Source organism: Natrix helvetica (genome assembly GCF_964273705.1).
Source record: "Natrix helvetica genome assembly, chromosome: 5".
Classification (NCBI taxonomy): Eukaryota; Metazoa; Chordata; class Lepidosauria; order Squamata; family Natricidae; genus Natrix; species Natrix helvetica.
In genome coordinates this window covers 149,092,868-149,110,764 of record NC_138551.1, presented here as the reverse complement: position 1 = coordinate 149,110,764, position 17,897 = coordinate 149,092,868, and the positions used below count along the sequence as shown (strand labels likewise).

The window sequence follows — 17,897 nt, the reverse complement described above, 5'->3', positions numbered from 1 at the left end:
TTCTTTCCCTACTTGTGCCACCCTTCACCTGGCTAATACACCTTGGATACAGGTAATTTCTTCTGTAATGTCATCGTTTGACCAGCAGGTGTCGCTACGTCACCAACGCTAAGACAAATAGATAAACCAGGTTCTCGTCTTAAGTTGTTTTATTGGGGATGAATTGAGTCGAATCTTGGTCACACATCCTCTCTTGTTTCTGGCCTGTAAAATAAGGGTGGGGGGGGGGACCCACCTTGAGAAACCCTAATCCTGCAGGTCCAGAATTTGAAAGCTGCCACTCCCCCCCCCCCCCAAAAAAAAACAGGACAAATGCGAGGGGAAACCAGTCTTTAAAAATCACGTTTTCAGGAAAAGTAAAAACTTTTTCGGGAAAAGTTAATACACCAACTCCATTGGTGACTGTGTGGATGCAACCTGGGGAATTTCCTGGTGGTCTGTCCAATTGCTAGCCAGATGCTTGCTCTATTTCTGGCCCCGAGACTAAGACATCAATTTAAAGAAATAATTCTGAGAGAAGACAGTCGAGGACATCTCCGACTAGAGTGTTTTCCCCAAAATAAGACAGGGTCTTATTTTCTTTTGACCCCCGAAATAAGCGCTTGGCCTTATTTTCGGGGAGGCCTTATTTTTGAGGTGCAGGAGGCGGCGAGCGTGGTCACCTCGTGGCTGCTGCTGTGTTGCATTATTTTCAGGGGTGGGCTTTTTTTTGGGAAAAATTATTTATTCTCTTACATACAATTATAGGTATACATTCACATAGTTATTCTTTACATTTGTCATCCTTATACATTTGTTATTCCTTTTAAAAGGTTATTATATACAGTTTGAGTTGCTTTATTTACCATCCCATCCACCTGTTTTAACAACACCTTCTTTCCCCTTTCTTTTTTCCCTCCCTCCTCTACTTCCTTTCTTCTGCTTCCTTCTTCCCTTTCTTCTCTCCTACTCTTCCTCTTCCCCTTCCTATTCTCTCTCCTCTTTCTCTCCCTTCCACCTTCCTCTCCTTCCCTCTTTCTTCCTTCCCTTCTCGTCCTCTCCTCCCTCCCTTTCTTTTTCTGTTAGAATAGAATAGAATAACAGAGTTGGAAGGGACCTTGGAGGTCTTCTAGTCCAACCCCCTGCCTAGACAAGAAACCCTATACCATTTCAGACAAATGGTTATCCAATATCTTAAAAACTTCCAGTGTTGGAACTTCACAACTTCTTCAGGCAAGTTGTTCCACTGGTTAATTGTTGTAACTGTCAGAAAATTTCTCCTTACAGTTCTAAGTCGCTTCTCTCCTTGATTAGTTTCCACCCATTGCTTCTTGTCCTGCCCTCAGGGGCCTTGGAGAATAGCTTGACTCCCTCTTCTCTGGGGCAGCCCCTGAGATATTGGAACACAGCTATCATGTCTCCCCTCGTCCTTCTTTTCATTAAACTAAACATACCCAGTTCCTGCAACCGTTCTTCATATGTTTTAGCCTCCAGTCCCCTAATCCTCTTTGTTGCTCTTCTCTGCACTCTTTCTAGAGTCTCCACATCTTTTCTACATCGTGGAGACCAAAACTGAATGCAAATATTCCAAGTGTGGCCTTACCAAGGCCTTATAAAGTGGTATCAACACTTCCCGTGATCTTGATTCTCTCCCTCTGTTGATGCAGCCTAGAACTGGGTTGGCTTTTTTGGCAGCTGCTGCACACGGCTGGCTCCTATTTAAAGGATTGTCCACTAGGACTCCAAGATCCCTTCTCACAGTTACTACTATTGAGTGAAGCACCACATATACTATACTTGGGCATTTCGTTTTTCTTGCCTAAATGTAGAACCTTTTTTTCACCATTGAGAACACCACCATTGTTGTTACAGGCGTCTCGTTCAAATCTTCAAATGAGCCGGATTGCTCTTATTATCCGGGGAGGTCTTATTTTTGGGGAAACAGGGTTATCCATTCGATCCAAACTGCTGGGCTAAAATCAAGCTGTCGGTTTAAAAACCACGTTGATTGCATTGACCCAAAATTCCAGGGAAACCACTTAAAAGAGACGGAATCTTCCTAGAATGACGGAATAAGTTAAAATAGCCCATCTCTCTTCACGCTGTATCTTTTCCCTTCTCTTACTCCTCCTCCCCAAAAAACAAAAACTATCTTGCATTCCTCGCAAACTATGCTGGCAACCATTCTTTGTTAATAATATTTAACTTGCTTTGGCGTCTCGAGCCCCCATTTGGGGGGTGAGCTGCAGACAGGCTGCGAATAGAGGAGGGGGAGGAACGATGACTTGATGACATGTTAATAGGGCAATCTCTCATATGGCAGCTCAGCAACCCAGACAGTTTTGCAGACCGTGGGGAAGGCGAATCTTTTCTTGTCGTTGTGTTCTACTCCCGTTCTTGTTTTCTCACTTGCTTTTTCCTGCCTTCCTTACTTATCCTCTTCTCCCCGCCTCCCCCCCCCCTTCAGATTGAGCGCACAACATCGCGAAACACGGGAGACGGTGCCAAACAGGCCCCTCCTCTTCAATCGGAAAATACTTTTTATTTTTAAAATAAAGATGTCTGTATTTTGCCATTTCACCCCCCCCCCTTCCTCCCCCAGCTTTGGATAGCTCTATTCTGCGCACAAAACCCACAAAATGAAAACCTCGAAGGAGGAGGAGGAGGAAGAAGAAGAAGAAGAAAAGAAGAAGAAGAAGCAGAAGCAGCAGCAGCAAACCATCTTCTGAAGGGCCTTGATAGAATGGAAGATGAAATCTTATTTATGTATTGATTGTATTTATTTTAGTCAACGAGTATGACAACGCATGAAAAAAAAATGGCACAAATAAATGGCTATAAATAAGCTAAACGTAGCCATCGACACATAAAAAGAGTGCACACCAATGGGGACAGTAGGACAGGGACGGTAGGTACGCTGGTGCGCTTATGCAAGCCCCCTTAGGGACCTCTTAAGAAACGTGTAAGGTCCACGGTAGACAGCTTAAGGTCAAAGGTAATGGGGGTTAGAGGAACTAACAACAGGATCAGGTAGGGTGTTCTACACATTTACTACTCTTGCTGAAATCGCTTTTCCTGCAATCAAGATTAGAGCGGGTTACGTTTAGTTTGTGTCTATTGATCGCCCTTGTGTTATTGCAGTTGAAGTAAAAGTAGTCATTAACACATAGGGCGTTATGGTAGATTGTCCTGTGCACTAAGCGCAAATCCTATGAATCTGGACACTTATGGGGGAGATGCATGAAAAGACCGAGAAATGAACATACATGTACACGAGAACTGCATGAGTGAATAATCCAATCTTTGGAGATGTCTGAAATCAAGTATACAACCTCTATAAAGCCTTAGTAAGGCCACACCTAGAGTACTGCCTCAAATTTTGGTCATCACACTATAAAAGATGCAGAGACTCTAGGAAGAGTGCAGAGAAGAGCAACAAAGAGGATTTAGGGACGGGAGGCTAAAACAGGAAGAACGGTTGCAGGAACTGGGCATGTCTAGTTTAATGAAAAGAAGGACTAGGGGTGACAGGATAGCAGTCTTCCGATATTTGAGGGGCTGCCACAAAGGGGAGGGGCTCAAACTATTTTCCAAAGCACCCAAGGCCAGACGAGGAATAATGGATGGAAACTAATCAAGGAGAGGGGCAACCTAAAAGTAAGAACCGCACTATAAAAAAGATGTGGAGACTCTAGAAAAAGTGCAGAGAAGAGCAACCAGGAGGATTAGGGGACTGGAGGCTAAAACATACGATGAACGGTTGCAGGAACCGGGCATGGCTAGTCTAGTGAAGGGAAAGACCAGGGGAGACAGGATAGCAGTCTTCCAATATTTGAGGGGCTGCCATAGAGGGAAGGGAGATCAAGCTATTTTCCAAAGCACCTGAAGGCCCGACAAGGAATAATGGATGAAAACTAAACAAGGAGAGATTCAGCCTAGAAATAAGGAGGAATTTCCTGACAGGGAGAACAATCAACCCGTGGAACAGAAGTTGCCTTCAGAAGTTGTGGGAGCTTCATCACTGGAGGCTTTCAAGAAGAGATTGGACTGCCATTTGTCAGAAATGGTGTAGGGTCTCCTACTTGAGCGGGGGGTTGGACTAGATGACCTACAAGGTCCCTTCCAACTCTGTTAATCTAAGCATGGAAGAAACAGATCGAATCACTTTCGACTCGGCTGTTGCAAGCAACCGATGCAAAAGGCAAGGAAATAACATCGGAGGCCAACAGTAAACAAAAATCTTTACAATTATTTTTATTTTAAAAATGCAACATGCCAATTAAAACCAGCCCACTTAACAGCAAAACGCAATTAGCTGTAATCCTGAGGCTTAAAAAAAAAACGTGTTGATAAAAGCAGCCAATTAACTAAAGACTTGATAAACAATTAAAACGTACAAGCCAGCATGCTACCACTCTGGCTAAGGATGAAAGTTTTCAGCGTTGCCTAGGTGATAAACTGCCAGATGAAGAAAAAGAGGATTTTTCGGTACATTTTTTACACTAATATTCCCTTTCCTCAGCCCCTTAAATAAATGTAAGTCTACGAATCTCTGATTTTGCTCTTGAATTGCAGTGAAGGAGCTATCATGATTTAGGCCTGGCTTTCTAAGTAAGAGGGACGCGGTGGCTCAGTAGCTAAAACACTGAGCTTGTTGATCAAAAAAGTCGGCAGTTCGGCAGTTCGAATCCCTAGCGCCACCTAATGGAGTGAGCTCCCATTCCTTGTCCCAGCTTCTTCCAACCTAGCAGTTCGAAAGCACATTAAAAAATGCAAGTAGGAAAATAGGAACCACCTTTAGTGGGAAGGGAACAGCGTTCCGTGCGCCTTCGGGAGTTGAGTCATGCCGGCCACATGACCACAGAGACGTCTTTGGACAGCGCTGGTTCTTTGGCTTTGAAACAGAGATGAGCAGCGCCCCCTAGAGTCGGGAATGGCTAGCACATATGTCCGTGGGGAACCTTTACCTTCTATGTAAGTGCAGCACAAACTTCCAAAGTTTGTTTCAATTTGGGGAGAATAAATTAGGGCAGGTCCCTTATTTTGGATGTCAGATGAATGGAATCCTCAACCTTAAGCAGAACGGGGAACTCAATCTGAGTATTGCGGGAGAGAGAGAGATGGGTGATAAATATACCCCATTTCCCCGAAAATAAGATCCAAGCAGAAAATAAACCCTAGCATGATTTTTCAAGGTGTTGTAATGTAAGCCCTACCCCCAAAAATAAGACCCAGTCAAGATCATCAGCCAGACGGACACATTTAGTACCACATTCCCCCCCACAAATGAGACCTAACCCGAAAATAAGCCCTAATGCAACTTTGGGAGCAAAAAAATAATACAAGGCCCGGTCTTATTTTCGGGGAAACATGGTAGGTAGTCCTTGACTTAGGATCACAACTGAACCCCAAAATTCTGTTGCTAAGCAAAACAGTTGTTGCCTCATTTTACGAGCCTTTCTTGGCACCGTTGTTAAGTGAGTCGCTTCAGTTAAGTTAGTCAAACGGTGACTGACATTGCAACTGTGATCCATATGAGACGGTTGCCAAACGGCCAAATTTTGACCACATGATTATGGGGCTACTGCAATGGTCGTAAGTATGAAACATGGTTTTCAGTGCCGTTGTAACTCTGAATGGTCAATGAATTGTTGTAAGTCGAGGGCCAGCTTCGTTTTTTATCCGACAGCATTTGCTGGAATGGTTTTCTGCAAGGTGAGGAAAAAAACAGAGGGAGACCACAGCCTGCAGCGATGGTGAAGCCACTGGATTTCAAGATATATTTGGAGTATCAACTTACTAGTATCAAGATACTAAGAGTTTTTGGGCTGCCCACATTGGGGGGAAAAAATACTAGCTTAAAGTACAGGCTGTTGTTAGTTGCAAAGTCGTGTCTGACCCATCGCGACCCCATGGACCATGTTCCTCCAGGCCTTCCGGTCCTGTCCCATCCTCTGGAGTCCATTTAAGCTCACGCCTACTGCTTCGATGACTCCATCCAGCCACCTCCTTCTCTGCCGTCCCCTACTTCTTCTCTTACCCTCCATCGTTCCCAGCATGAGGCTCTTCTCCAGGGAGTCCTTCTTCCTTCTCATTAGGTGACCAAAGGATTTGAGTTTCATCTTCAGAATCTGGCCGCCTAAAGAGCAGTCAGGGTTGATCTCCTCTAGGACTGACCGGTTGGATGGCCTTGCAGTCCAAGGGACTCAATGCAGGAGTCTTCTTCTCCAGCACCAGAGTTCAAAGGCCTCCATTCTTTGGCGCTCAGCCTTCCTTACGGTCCAACTTTCACGGCCATCCATGGCAACTGGGAAAACCATAGCCTTGACTACACACACTTTTGTTGGCAGGGTAATGTCTCTGTTTTAAAGTACAGGTAAGTCCTTGACTTACCACAATTGAGCCCAAAATGTCAGTTGCTAAGTGAGGCAGTTGTTCAGCGCCTCGTTGTATGACCTCTCTTGCAACCGTTGCAAATACATTCCAGTTTCCAAGTGCCCAGATTTTGATCACACGACCATGGGGATGCTGGAGGGGTCCTAAGTGTGGAAACTGGTCCTAAGTCACTTTTTTTTAGCACCGTCGTAACTTTGAACGAATGGTTGTAAGTCAAGGAGTACCTGCATAGGGGTACAGTTTACTGCTTAATTTTGGAGCAGCTTCCTGAGGAGGGTGGGGGTCCTCTCAGGGTTTGAGTTATGTGTTCCGTCCGGCTACCAATGGCACAGCAGAGAGGGCTAATGCTGCAGTGGAATGGTATCTCCGTTGTTATGTGCAATATCAGCAAACTGACTGGGCGGATCTACTGCCATTTGCTGAAGTTGCACATAACAATGCAGTATATAGTAGTATTGGGTTTACCCCATACCTTATTGTGAATGGGTTTGATTTCATGCCTACACCTGAATGTCCCCAAGCCACTGATGATCATGGAACCATAAAGGAATGGATAGACTACATGTATCCAGTGTGGGAAAATGTCCAAAAAGCATTACGGGTAGCAGCAGAAACGTACAAGAGACACACTGACAAGAAACGTAGTCCACAACCAACGTTTCGGGTCGGGGATAAGGTATTTTTATCTACCAAGTATATAAGCCTTAAAGTGCCCTGCCGTAAGCTGGGTCCCAAATCCATTCCCAATTGTCAGAGTAATTCATCCGGAACTAAAGCTGCCTCCCCCGTTGGGGAAAACCCACCCGGTGTTTCACAGCAGTTTACTCAAACCGGTGACCACCACTGGGCTACGTAATCTTCCAACATCACCGTCTCCGGTGCAGGTTGATGGTGAACGCCATTATGAAATTGAACAGATAGTAGTTTTCCGTCGTCGTCATGGTACTTTGCAGTATTTAGTAGTTTGGAAGGGATACCCGTTTACAGACGCATCGTGGGTGAGGTCATCTGAGGTGCGCACACCACGCCTGATTGCCCGGTTCCATCGTCGATACCCTGATAAACCTATAGAGCAGCGATGGTGAACCTTTTTTGGCTCATGTGCCATAAGTGGGGAGAGTGCAGGGAGGTCCTGCCACACCCATAATGCAATGCGTGACCCCTAGTGCGCATGCGCGCACTACAGGCGTGACCCCTCCCATTTTTACATGCTTTTTTCGCCCTTCCCAGGCTCCAGAGGCTTTATAGGAGCCTGGTGAGGGCAAAAACAGCCTCCCCCGCCCCCCCCCGAATGCCCTCCGGAGGCTTCAGGGACCATCCGGAGGCTTCCCTGATGCCTTCAGAGCGCTCAAAACGACCCTACAAGTAAACAGGAAGTCACTTCAGTTTGATCGGAGGGTCATTTTGAGCGCTCCGAAGGCTTCAGGGACTGTCTGGAGGCTTCCCTGACGCCTCCGGAGGGCTTCCGCTGGGGCGGGGGAGACTGTTTTCGCTCTCCCCAGGCTCCTATAAAGGCCCTGGAGCCTGGGGAGGGTGAAATATGGCTTTAAAAAAGGGTGAACTCAGCTGGCCATCGCGCGCATACGCGCTGGCCAGCTGACAGGGCAGCGCCTCGCGTGCCCTGAGAAATGGCTCCACGTGCCACCTGTGGCACGCGTGCCATGGGTTTGCCATCACTGCTATAGAGGATACCGCTAATAGCGCTTTTTTTCTTCCAGAGTCGTCTCCAGTGGTAGGGGGGCGGCATGTCAGCCTCAGGCTGCCATTCAGGGGGGATCCCGTCCATCGTCACGCCTGCTCAGCCATGCTTACACACCACCAACGCTGCCACGTTGATGTTGACTCTCTGATGTTGGCAGAGCCTGTAGCTGCATGTGGCTCTGCAAGGCTTCCCTCACTACTCTGCAGAGTAACTCTTCTACTCGGGTGCAACTGCCTACTCTGCAGAGTAACTCTTCTACTCGGGTGCAACTGCCTACTCTGATGTAACTCTTCTACTCGGGTGCAACTGCCTACTCTGCAGAGTAACTCTTCTACTCGGGTGCAAATGCCTACTCTGATGTAACTCTTCTACTCGGGTGCAACTGCCTACTCTGCAGAGTAACTTTTACTTGGGTGCAACTGCCTATTCTGACGTAACTCTTCTACTCAGGTGCAACTGCCTACTCTGACGTAACTTTTCTGCTCGGATGCGGCTAACCAGGAAGGAGGCTATGATGACACTGAGTGGGGGTGTGGCTGAGGGTGTGGGTCATGGTGATTGGTGATGGTGGTTGGGTGTCATCTGGGTGGAGTTGTGGATGGAGCTGGGTGGGGTAATGGTATATATACATGAGTGATGGTGTTAACTTGGTTAGAACTGACTTGGATTTACTTACCTTTGTATCATTGTCATTTATACAATACAATACAATACAATAGTAGAGTTGGAAGGGACCTTGGAGGTCTTCTAGTCCAACCCCCTGCCTAGGCAGGAAACCCTATACCATTCCAGACAAATGGCTATCCAACATCTTCTTAAAGACTTCCAGTGTTGGGGCATTCACAACTTCTGGAGGCAAGCTGTTCCACTGATTAATTGTTCTAACTGTCAGGAAGTTTCTCCTCAGTTCTAAGTTGCTTCTCTCCTTGATTAGTTTCCACCCATTGCTTCTTGTTCTGTCCTCAGGTGCCTTGGAGAATAGCTTGACTCCCTCTTCTTTGTGGCAACCCCTGAGATATTGGAACACTGCTATCATGTCTCCCCTAGTCCTTCTTTCTCTTAAGCTAGACATACCTAGTTCCTGCAACCGTTCTTCATATGTTTTAGTCTCCAGTCCCCTAATCATCTTTGTTGCTCTTCTCTGCACTCTTTCTAGAGTCTCCACATCTTTTTTACATCGTGGCGACCAGAACTGAATGCAGTATTCCAAGTGTGGCCTTACCAAGGCATTATAAAGCAGCATCAATACTTCACGTGATCTTGATTCTATCCCTCTGTTGATGCAGCCTAGAACTGTGTTGGCTTTTTTGGCAGCTGCTGCACACTGCTGGCTCCTATTTAAACAATTGTCCACTAGAACTCCAAGATCCCTCTCACAGTTACTACTATTGAGCACGGTACCACCTAAACTGTACCTGTGCATTCCGTTTTTCTTGCCTAAATGTAGAACCTTACTCTTTTTATTAGATTGTGCCCAATGTTCAAGTTTGTGAAGATCCTTCTGTATCTTAAGCCTATCTTCTGGAGTGTTGGCTATTCCTGCCAGCTTGGTGTCATCTGCAAATTTGATGAGTTCCCCATTTATTCCCTCATCCAAATCATTGATGAAGTTTAGTGCTGATTATCACATAATATTAGATAGAGATAAAGTTTTTCACCAAACAAACTGACTCTCTGTTTGTATTCAACGTGAACGCCGGAACGTGACACTAAGATTGCAGAAGTTTAAGCACTTCCTTGGCTGGGAAACCCACTGTGGGGCTTTTTGCCAGTCTAGTTTACCTTGATAGTGGGGCTTTCCAATCATTGACTAACCTCCCCAAGAAATACATTGCTGGAAGCCTTCATTATTATTACCTACCTACTGTGAGATGAAGGACAACAGCACTGGATTGCTGGCGTGAATCAGGGCTTAGGGCAAAAGGCTAAGATTGCAGTCATCCAGGTTCAAACGCTTCCTTGGCTGGGAAACCCACTGTGGGGCTTTTTGCCAGTCTAGTTTACCTTGATTGTGGGGCTTTCCAGTCATTGACTAACCTCCCCAAGAAATACATTGCTGGAAGCCTTCATTATTATTACCTACCTGCTGTAAGATGAAGGACAACAGCACTGGATTGCTGGCGTGAATCAGGGCTTAGGGCAAAAGGCTAAGATTGCAGACTTCCAGGTTCAAGAGCTTCCTTGGCTAGGAAACCCACTGCGGGGTTTCCCACCTACCTTTCCGAGGATGAAAACCGGAGGCTGCCTTGCATTTTATGATCCTGTAGATCCAACAGGAACACCTGTAAAAACAAGAAGCCATGGTTTGCAAGCCCAACAGTCACGTAATCTATATCTTCCTCGGCTAAATAGAGACGATTTTGCGAGATGGAAAAGAAAGAGGATTTGCAAAAGGCTAAACAAGACACAGTCAGGGGAAAGAAGTTTATTTCTGATTTAAACGGCTTTGGCACAGGAGGGGAAGAGTCTGCTTCTCCCGACAGTCTCCCCTTAATAGGAATGCGAAGAGACCAGCCTGGACAGCTCTTTAGAATGTGGTCCCTCCCTCTCCATACGAATTACCCTCCCTTCCTCCCCCCTCCTCTCCTTCTCCTCTTTTTCACTCCCCTTCCTTTCAAGTTGATGCAAAACTCTCCCGCAAAAAAAAATTGTATTTATTCACGGAGCAGTATTACTCCAGGGAGGTTTATGCCAGCCTGCAGTTGGCAGGCAAGGACGCAAGGAGCTGGCGATTTGGAGAACCTGCCCTGCCAAAGGCTCCGCTTAATAGACAGGGGCAGTGGGACATTCCTCTTGGTGGTGGGGGGACAGGGAGAGAGAGAAGATTCAGGAGAAAAGTTGGTGGAGGGAGAAAGCAATGGTTGTCAGGTTGTTTCTTAGGGGGCAGAAAAATTCAGGAAGGATTTGAGGGGTTTGTGGGTTTTTTTTTGCTTTTTTTCTTTTCTTTGATAAGCGGGAAATTGTGGAGTTTTAAGATCAGGGTCCTGGCCCATGCAGAAATGCAATTTTTCTTTTTTTAAATCATCGGTAAAGCAAGCAACTCTGACTCTTCAGCTTTGGGTCTGCCCTTGTTTCGAAGAGATTCTTGCAACTTTTGAAGCTTTGGACATTTTATTTTTGGCCCAAAAGGGGAAGAAGACGAGGATGAGTTTGGCAGGGAAGAGCTCAATTTTTTTGTTTTGAGAAGGCTGCCGGCAGAGGGGGAGTGCCTTCTCAACGTGGGCCGGTGGTTTAAGCAGGCCACCTGAAGACAGAAAAACGGCACGACGGCTGGCGATGGTTCCGTGTTGCTTGCGAATGGGATTCTCTCGGGGTGATTAGAAGCCGAGCCAGTTTACGGAAGAAGAGACCAACGCAGCCATCCCAAGTCTGACCCATTTCTGATTTCCGTCTTGAAAGAAGGTCGCTTCTCCTCTGGCTTGAAGATGATGATATGCCCCAAAGAGAGGCGACGTTACTGGGGCTGGTTGGTTGTGGTGATGCTGATCTGCCAGGAATCCCCAAATTTCCCACGGGTGACGGCGGCCAAGAGAGAGCCAAGGAAGAGACCCAAGGAGCCTAACCAATACACAGAGGCCCTTCCCAACACCACTCTGTCCAACAGCGAAGAATTGAATGGACACGCCAAGGTAAGGGAGTTTGGGAATCCAAGCAAATTGGGGTGGGCTCGCTTTTCCCAAATTGCACGACCCACCTCCCTCCTAATTTAATGAGACAAGGAGTTGGGATTCCCAAGACTTTTCTAATCCTCCTAAAAAGATAGCCACGCCAGCCAAATGGAGTCATGGTTTTTTGGATGACATTGGGACGGCTGGTTTGATGACATTCACTCTGGCAATAGGCGGAGGATTCCTCTGGTTTAAGTTGGGATTGTAGGGTGAACAGTTAGCCCTGAGGATGGGAAAGCGAGCTTCTGTTATCAAAGGTGACTTATCTGACATTGGCAAGACCGCCCATCATACTTTGCTTGTAGGCTCCCCCCCCCCCGCCCGCTGATAATCTGTTGGGTTGGAAATGGGGAACAAGGGAAATGACTCTAATCAATCCAAACAATCTCGTCATAACCTTTGGAGAGATCTCGTCATGATCCAGAAACTAAAGAAGAAGGAAGGAAGGGGGGAAATTATAATGTCTATGACTCTCTCCTTTTGCCAGCGTTGTTGGGGAAGATGGCCAATAAAGCTATTCTATTCTATTCAATCTATTCTATTCCATCCCATTCCACTCCACTCCACTCCATTCTATTCTAATTCTACCCTTCTCCTATTCTTATCCTATCCTATCCTATCCTATCCTATCCTATCCTATCCTATTCTCAATTTTCTTTTATTCTCTATTCTATTTTCTATTCTATTTTCTATTTTATTCTCTTCTCATCTCTTCTCTATTCTATTTTCTCTTCTATTTTCTATTTTCTCTTCTCTCTTCTATTTTCTATTTTATTCTCTATTCTCTTCTATCCTCTATTCTATTCTGTCCATACTACATTCTATTCTGTTCTGTTCTATTCTATTCTATTCTATTCTATTCTATTCTGCTCTGCTCTGCTCTGCTCTACTCTGCTCTGCTCTGCTCTACTCTACTCTACTCTATTCTTATCCCTATTCTATCCTTATCCTTATCCTTATCCCTATCCCTATTCTATTGGCACATCCATGGGGGCAACTCTCTGTGTAAGGGGGGGGGGGAATTCCACTGGTCCCAGCCCACACAGACCAGGCTGTAATGCCAGTCCTCTGGACTGCAAACTCCATACTTCTTGGGTTTGATGGGAGAGGGAATTCAACCATCCGAAAAGGCAGGTTGAGAATGGAAGGGGATGGAGGTTTAGAAGAAGTGGGACTAACTCAGGGTGGGAGAGGTGAAGGGGTGGGAGGGAAGTTTATAACATTACAAGCCCTCAAGGTTTGTGTAAGAGCGCAAAGGGCAGAAGTAACTTTGCCACCTCTTTCTGGCAGCCCCTCCCAAAAACTAAGCTGGCCAAAAAAACAAAAAACAAAAACCCAACAACACTCAGAGCAGACAGAAGGGCTTTTTTTGCATCCAATGTTTAGGGGCTCCCTTCAGTTTTACGTGAACTATTTTTCCTTTAGCCCACCCCTTGTTTCCTTGACTTGCAACTTGCTCGCGTAATCCAGTCGTCCGTTACCCGCCCCCCCCGCCCCCCAATTCTATGGAAGCCACAGAGAAAGGAAGCTAAGACAAACTGGGTGCAGTCAAGCATAGAGAAGTAATTAGCCAGCATGTCAGGGTCTAAACCTGGCTGGGAAGAGAGTCTTCCCCAATATACTCATCCAGGAGGGAAATTATCCCCTTCATAATTGCAGAAAAGGAACCATGGATAAGTCCATAATGAAGTGGAGGGGGAGATGGAAGCAGGAGGGGGGAAAAAATCAATCAATCAAAAAGAACTCGCGGGATTCAACCGTGCCTCTAAAAGTTCCAATCCTTCCTAAAAAGGAAAGTTTTCACGGAGCAGCTGGAGGCCCTCAAAGGAAGACTCCTTATTATTTTATTTCCGTACCTTTATTCCAACTTTCCAAGGCGACTTATGGGTTTAACTAAGAACGAAATTTACATGAAATGTAGACAAAGTTTAAATAGAGCCTTAGAATTGGATCTGTCTGGTGAGGGGTTGCTAAATGCGACGGGCATCCATGGTCAGAGGCAGTCTATCTCTGAACGCCAAGTGGTGAGGACAAAACCGCCCTCCTTGGGAGAAGGCGGTAAGATTCGAGAGGATTTCTCCCCCTGCCCCCGTTGAATAGAATAGAGTAGAATAGAACAGAACAGAATGAGGAATAGAATAGAGTAGAATAGAATAGAATGAAGAATAGAATAGAGTAGGGTAGGTAGGGTAGAGTAGAGTAGAGTAGAGTAGAGTAGAGTAGAGTAGAGCAGCATAGAATAGAATAGAATAGAATAGAATAGAATAGAATAGAATAGAATAGAATAGAATAGAATAGAATAGAATAACAGAGTTGGAAGAGACCTTGGGGGGTCTTCCAGTCCAACCCCCTTCTCAGGCAGCAAACCCTACACCACTTCAGACAAATTGTTATCCAATCTCTTCTTAAAAACATTCAGTGTTGCAGCATTTACAACTTCTGGAGGCAAGTTGTTCCACTGATTAATTGTTCTCACTGTCAGGAAATTTCTCCTCAGTTCTAAGTCGCTTCTCTCCTTGATTAGTTTCCACCCATTTTGCTTCTTGTCCTGCCTTCAGGTGCCTTGGAGAATAGTTTGACTCCCTCTTCTTTGGGGCAGCCCCTGAGATATTGGAAGACTGCTATCATGTCTCCCCTAGTCCTTCTTTTCATCAAACTAGACAGAGTTCCTGCAACCGTTTTTTGTATGTTTTAGCCTCCAGTCCCCTAATCATCCTTGTTGCTCTTCTCTGCACTCTTTCTAGAGTCTCCACATCTTTTTTTACGTCATGGCAACCAAAACTGGATGCCGTATTCCAAGTGTGGCCTTCTTAAGGCCTTATAAAGTGGTATCAACACTTCACATGATCTTGATTCTATCCCTCTGTTGATGCAGCCTAGAACTGGGTTGGCTTTTTTGGCAGCTGCTGCACACGGCTGGCTCATATTTAAACGGTTGTCCACTAGGACTCCAAGATCCCTTCTCACAGTTACTGCTATTGAGCAAGGTACCACCTATACTGTACCTAGTGCATTTTGTTTTTCTTGCCTAAACGTTTTTCTTGCCTAAAGATAGTTTTCCGTTCCTGAAGTTGGTAGTAGTAATGAGCGTTTTATGAAAGCATTTTTTTTTAATATCAAAGAGGATCTAACAAGGAGGGAAAGTTTATCCCACCCCGTTTGGGATCTCTAGACTTTGGTTGCCATTGCGAAAAATGATGAACTGGCCTTCAATTGCAAACGCTAATCCTGCAGTTAAGACCATAAAAGGCAAATGGATTTCTGGACGATTTGCATAAATCATCGAGGCTTTTTAAAAAAAGTTTATCACCCCACACGGGTGCTCCATTTATCCTGCTGGAGCTCTGGAAGAACCCACTGCAAACCCCATCCACGTTCATATTCCACCAAAGAAGTCTTTCATTGATTTTGAGCCTGGCTTTCGGCAGTGGTACTAACACTAACAGTGGTTTAGTGAGTAACACGGATGCTTAGGCTTCCCCTTCAACTTTGCTTGTTGGAAGTGGGGATCACGCAACCCTGGCTGGGATGCTTGCAACCGTCATCAGCCAGTTGTCGAGCATCCAAATTTTGATCACGTGACCCCGGGGAGGCTGCAATGGCCGTAAGTGTGAAAAAAATGGTCAGAAGTCACTTTTCCACCGCCGCTGTCATTTAGAGTGGCCAAAATGATTGCTGAGACAAGAAGCACCTGTGTTTTGACCCGGCTCCCAAACACGACAAACCCTCTGTAATTAACTAAGCGTTCCCTTTATTAGAAGGGCCAGCAGCCCCAGAGAAAAATGGAGTTAGATGATATGTAGCCATAACAACATTCTTTCTAGAAAGCCAAGGTCATCCTTTGTCTCAGCAGCTCTGCACCTGACCGGAAGTGGATGGGTGGAAGCTGCCAGCATGGCAGTGGGAGATTGGACCATGGGATGGACTTGTGGGTGTGGGGGCAAGATCTTGAACTTTCAGCTGGGTGGAGAAAACCGGGAAGCTTTCAGATTCGGGTTTTCCCAGATGGGCCAATGTGGCTCTTTTAATAAATTGGAACTTTGAGGGATCCTTCGCCTCGGACTCTGATTTACTTTTGGATGCTATTTGGAATCCTGACACTCTCTCACACACACAGCAGGGGCTGACCGGCAGGAGGATCAATAATTGTCTGCCACATCTATTCATCTCCACTCCTTGCCTTTTATCCCCAGAGCTAGGGTGAGACTTCTTCCATCCCAAGGACCGGCCCATTGATTTCCACTGCTCTCCTCTCCTCTGCCTTCTGCGCATCCACGTGTCAGGCACTGGACCCAGCTGTTCCTCCTCTTCCTCATCAGCCACCTCCAGACCTGGGGGCTGTGAACTCTCCGTCTGAGTGCTGACGGACAGCCCAGGCTCCGCTTCTGTCTGACAGCTCCATTCCCTCTTCCCCCTCGGAGCTCTCAGGTTGCCTTGATGCTGGCCCTCACTCCCACGCCTCCTCTGATTCGGCTGTTGGAGGGGCTGGTGGCTGACAGACCACAACAACCTGTACCTCACTTGTGACTCGCACTTGTGACCTTAATCTATCCTGGCTATGACATGGGGAGGGGGGGAGCCAACTCAAAAACAAAAAAGAGCTGAGGTGGCACAGTGGACGACCGCAGGCTACTTCAGCTGACTGCTAGCTGCAGTTCAGCAGTTCAAATCTCACCAGGCTCAAGGTTGACTCAGCCTTCCATCCTTCCAAGGTGGGTCAAGTGAGGACCCAGATTGTTGGGGGGGGGGGCAAAAGGCTGACTATAAACTGCTTAGAGAGGGCTGTGAAGAACTGTAAAGCAGCATATACGTCTAAGTGCTATTGCTAAAAAAAACCACACCCAGTTCCAGATTCCCAGCCCACAAAAGATCACACACACACACACACACACACACACTCTGTTTGTTTTTTGGGGAGTTTGCAATCTGAACTTCTTAACTGGAGATGTGGGGAGAAGCTCTGTCCACCGGATGCTTCCTCTTGTCAGAAAGCCAGAATGATAAGGAGAAATTTCCCGTCCTCCGTTCGAATCGCCACCTCCGTTTTGTTGAACGATTGCAACTCGACGATTGCAAAATTGCAAAGGATGTGGCGTCCCACGCAACTCGCAGGTGCTGTGTCTCTTGGCCGGCATGGAACCGAAACAGATAATCCCCCCCAGCTCCAAGGGGTGCGATTACAATAGCAGCAGTCTTTCAACCCCCCCCCCCCAAAATAGGTACTTTGTTCTGACAAGCGTTTCAAAATACTTGAAAATGCCATTTATTGCTAAGCTGCGGTTGTCTGCGCACAGAACTGGGTAATTATCCCCCGGTTGGTTTATTAACTAACTGGGATAGGATTGGGAAGTAATTAACCTCCCGGAGGGAAAGGCGGGACAGGTTCCCCTTTAGACAGCCATGAAAGGCAATTGTGTCTACTGTACTTAAAAGAGTTGTGGGTCAACGGATTGGGAAGAGTGTAGTTTTATGACAACAGCGTGATTTTTTCCTAGATCAGAATTTTACCTAAGACAGGGGTGTCCAAACTTGGCAACTTTAAGACTTGTGGATTTCAACTCCCAGAATTCCCCTGGCTGGGGAATTCTGGGAGTTGAAGTCCACAAGTCTTAAAGTTGCCAAGTTTGGAGACCCCTGACCTAAGAGGTTGCTTTTCAGGAAGCAGCTTAAAAGACGCCGTGAGCCAATGACTGGAGAGGAAAGCTTAGCGATAGAAAAGGGCCCAATTTTATTTACTTTGCACTTGGGTATGGTATCCTCAGTTGCAAGGAGAAAGCAAGGTTTTGGCTTGTGGCCTTCCACATGAGGGTGAATTCCAGTTTCCACAAGCTTTAGCCAGCGTGTCAACATTGAAGGATGATGATGGGATTGGAGTCCAGGAAGAATAGTTCTTGGGAGGCTAGTCTAAGTGGAGACGAGTTATTGAGAGGCACGAGTATCAAAAATAAAAGTTTACTTCCCTACTTCCCTCAATCCAAAGAAGAAAAACACACTGGCAGACTATAACGATTGGCCAAAAGAGCATCCCTCTTGGGCTTATCTAAATTGACAGAGTGTGGGATTTTTCCCTTCTCTCTCTCTCTCTTCCTCCTCCCTCCCTCTCTCTTCCTCTCCTCTCCTGTCTGTCTCTCTGTCTGTCATCTCTCTCTGTT

General features: G+C 46.2%; 1 protein-coding gene across 2 annotated transcripts in view; it reads left to right on the top strand.

Moving 5' to 3' along the window:
* The first annotated feature begins 10,752 nt into the window (after positions 1 to 10,752).
* Positions 10,753 to 17,897, top strand: part of C1QTNF12 (C1q and TNF related 12) — a 41,346-nt gene continuing 34,201 nt past the window's right edge. For both annotated transcript variants that reach the window (XM_081955047.1, XM_081955046.1), the window contains exon 1: positions 10,753 to 11,706. In XM_081955047.1, coding sequence (XP_081811173.1) covers positions 11,503 to 11,706 — 204 coding nt within the window. In that variant the 5' untranslated portion in view covers positions 10,753 to 11,502. The remainder of the gene's footprint in view (positions 11,707 to 17,897) is intronic.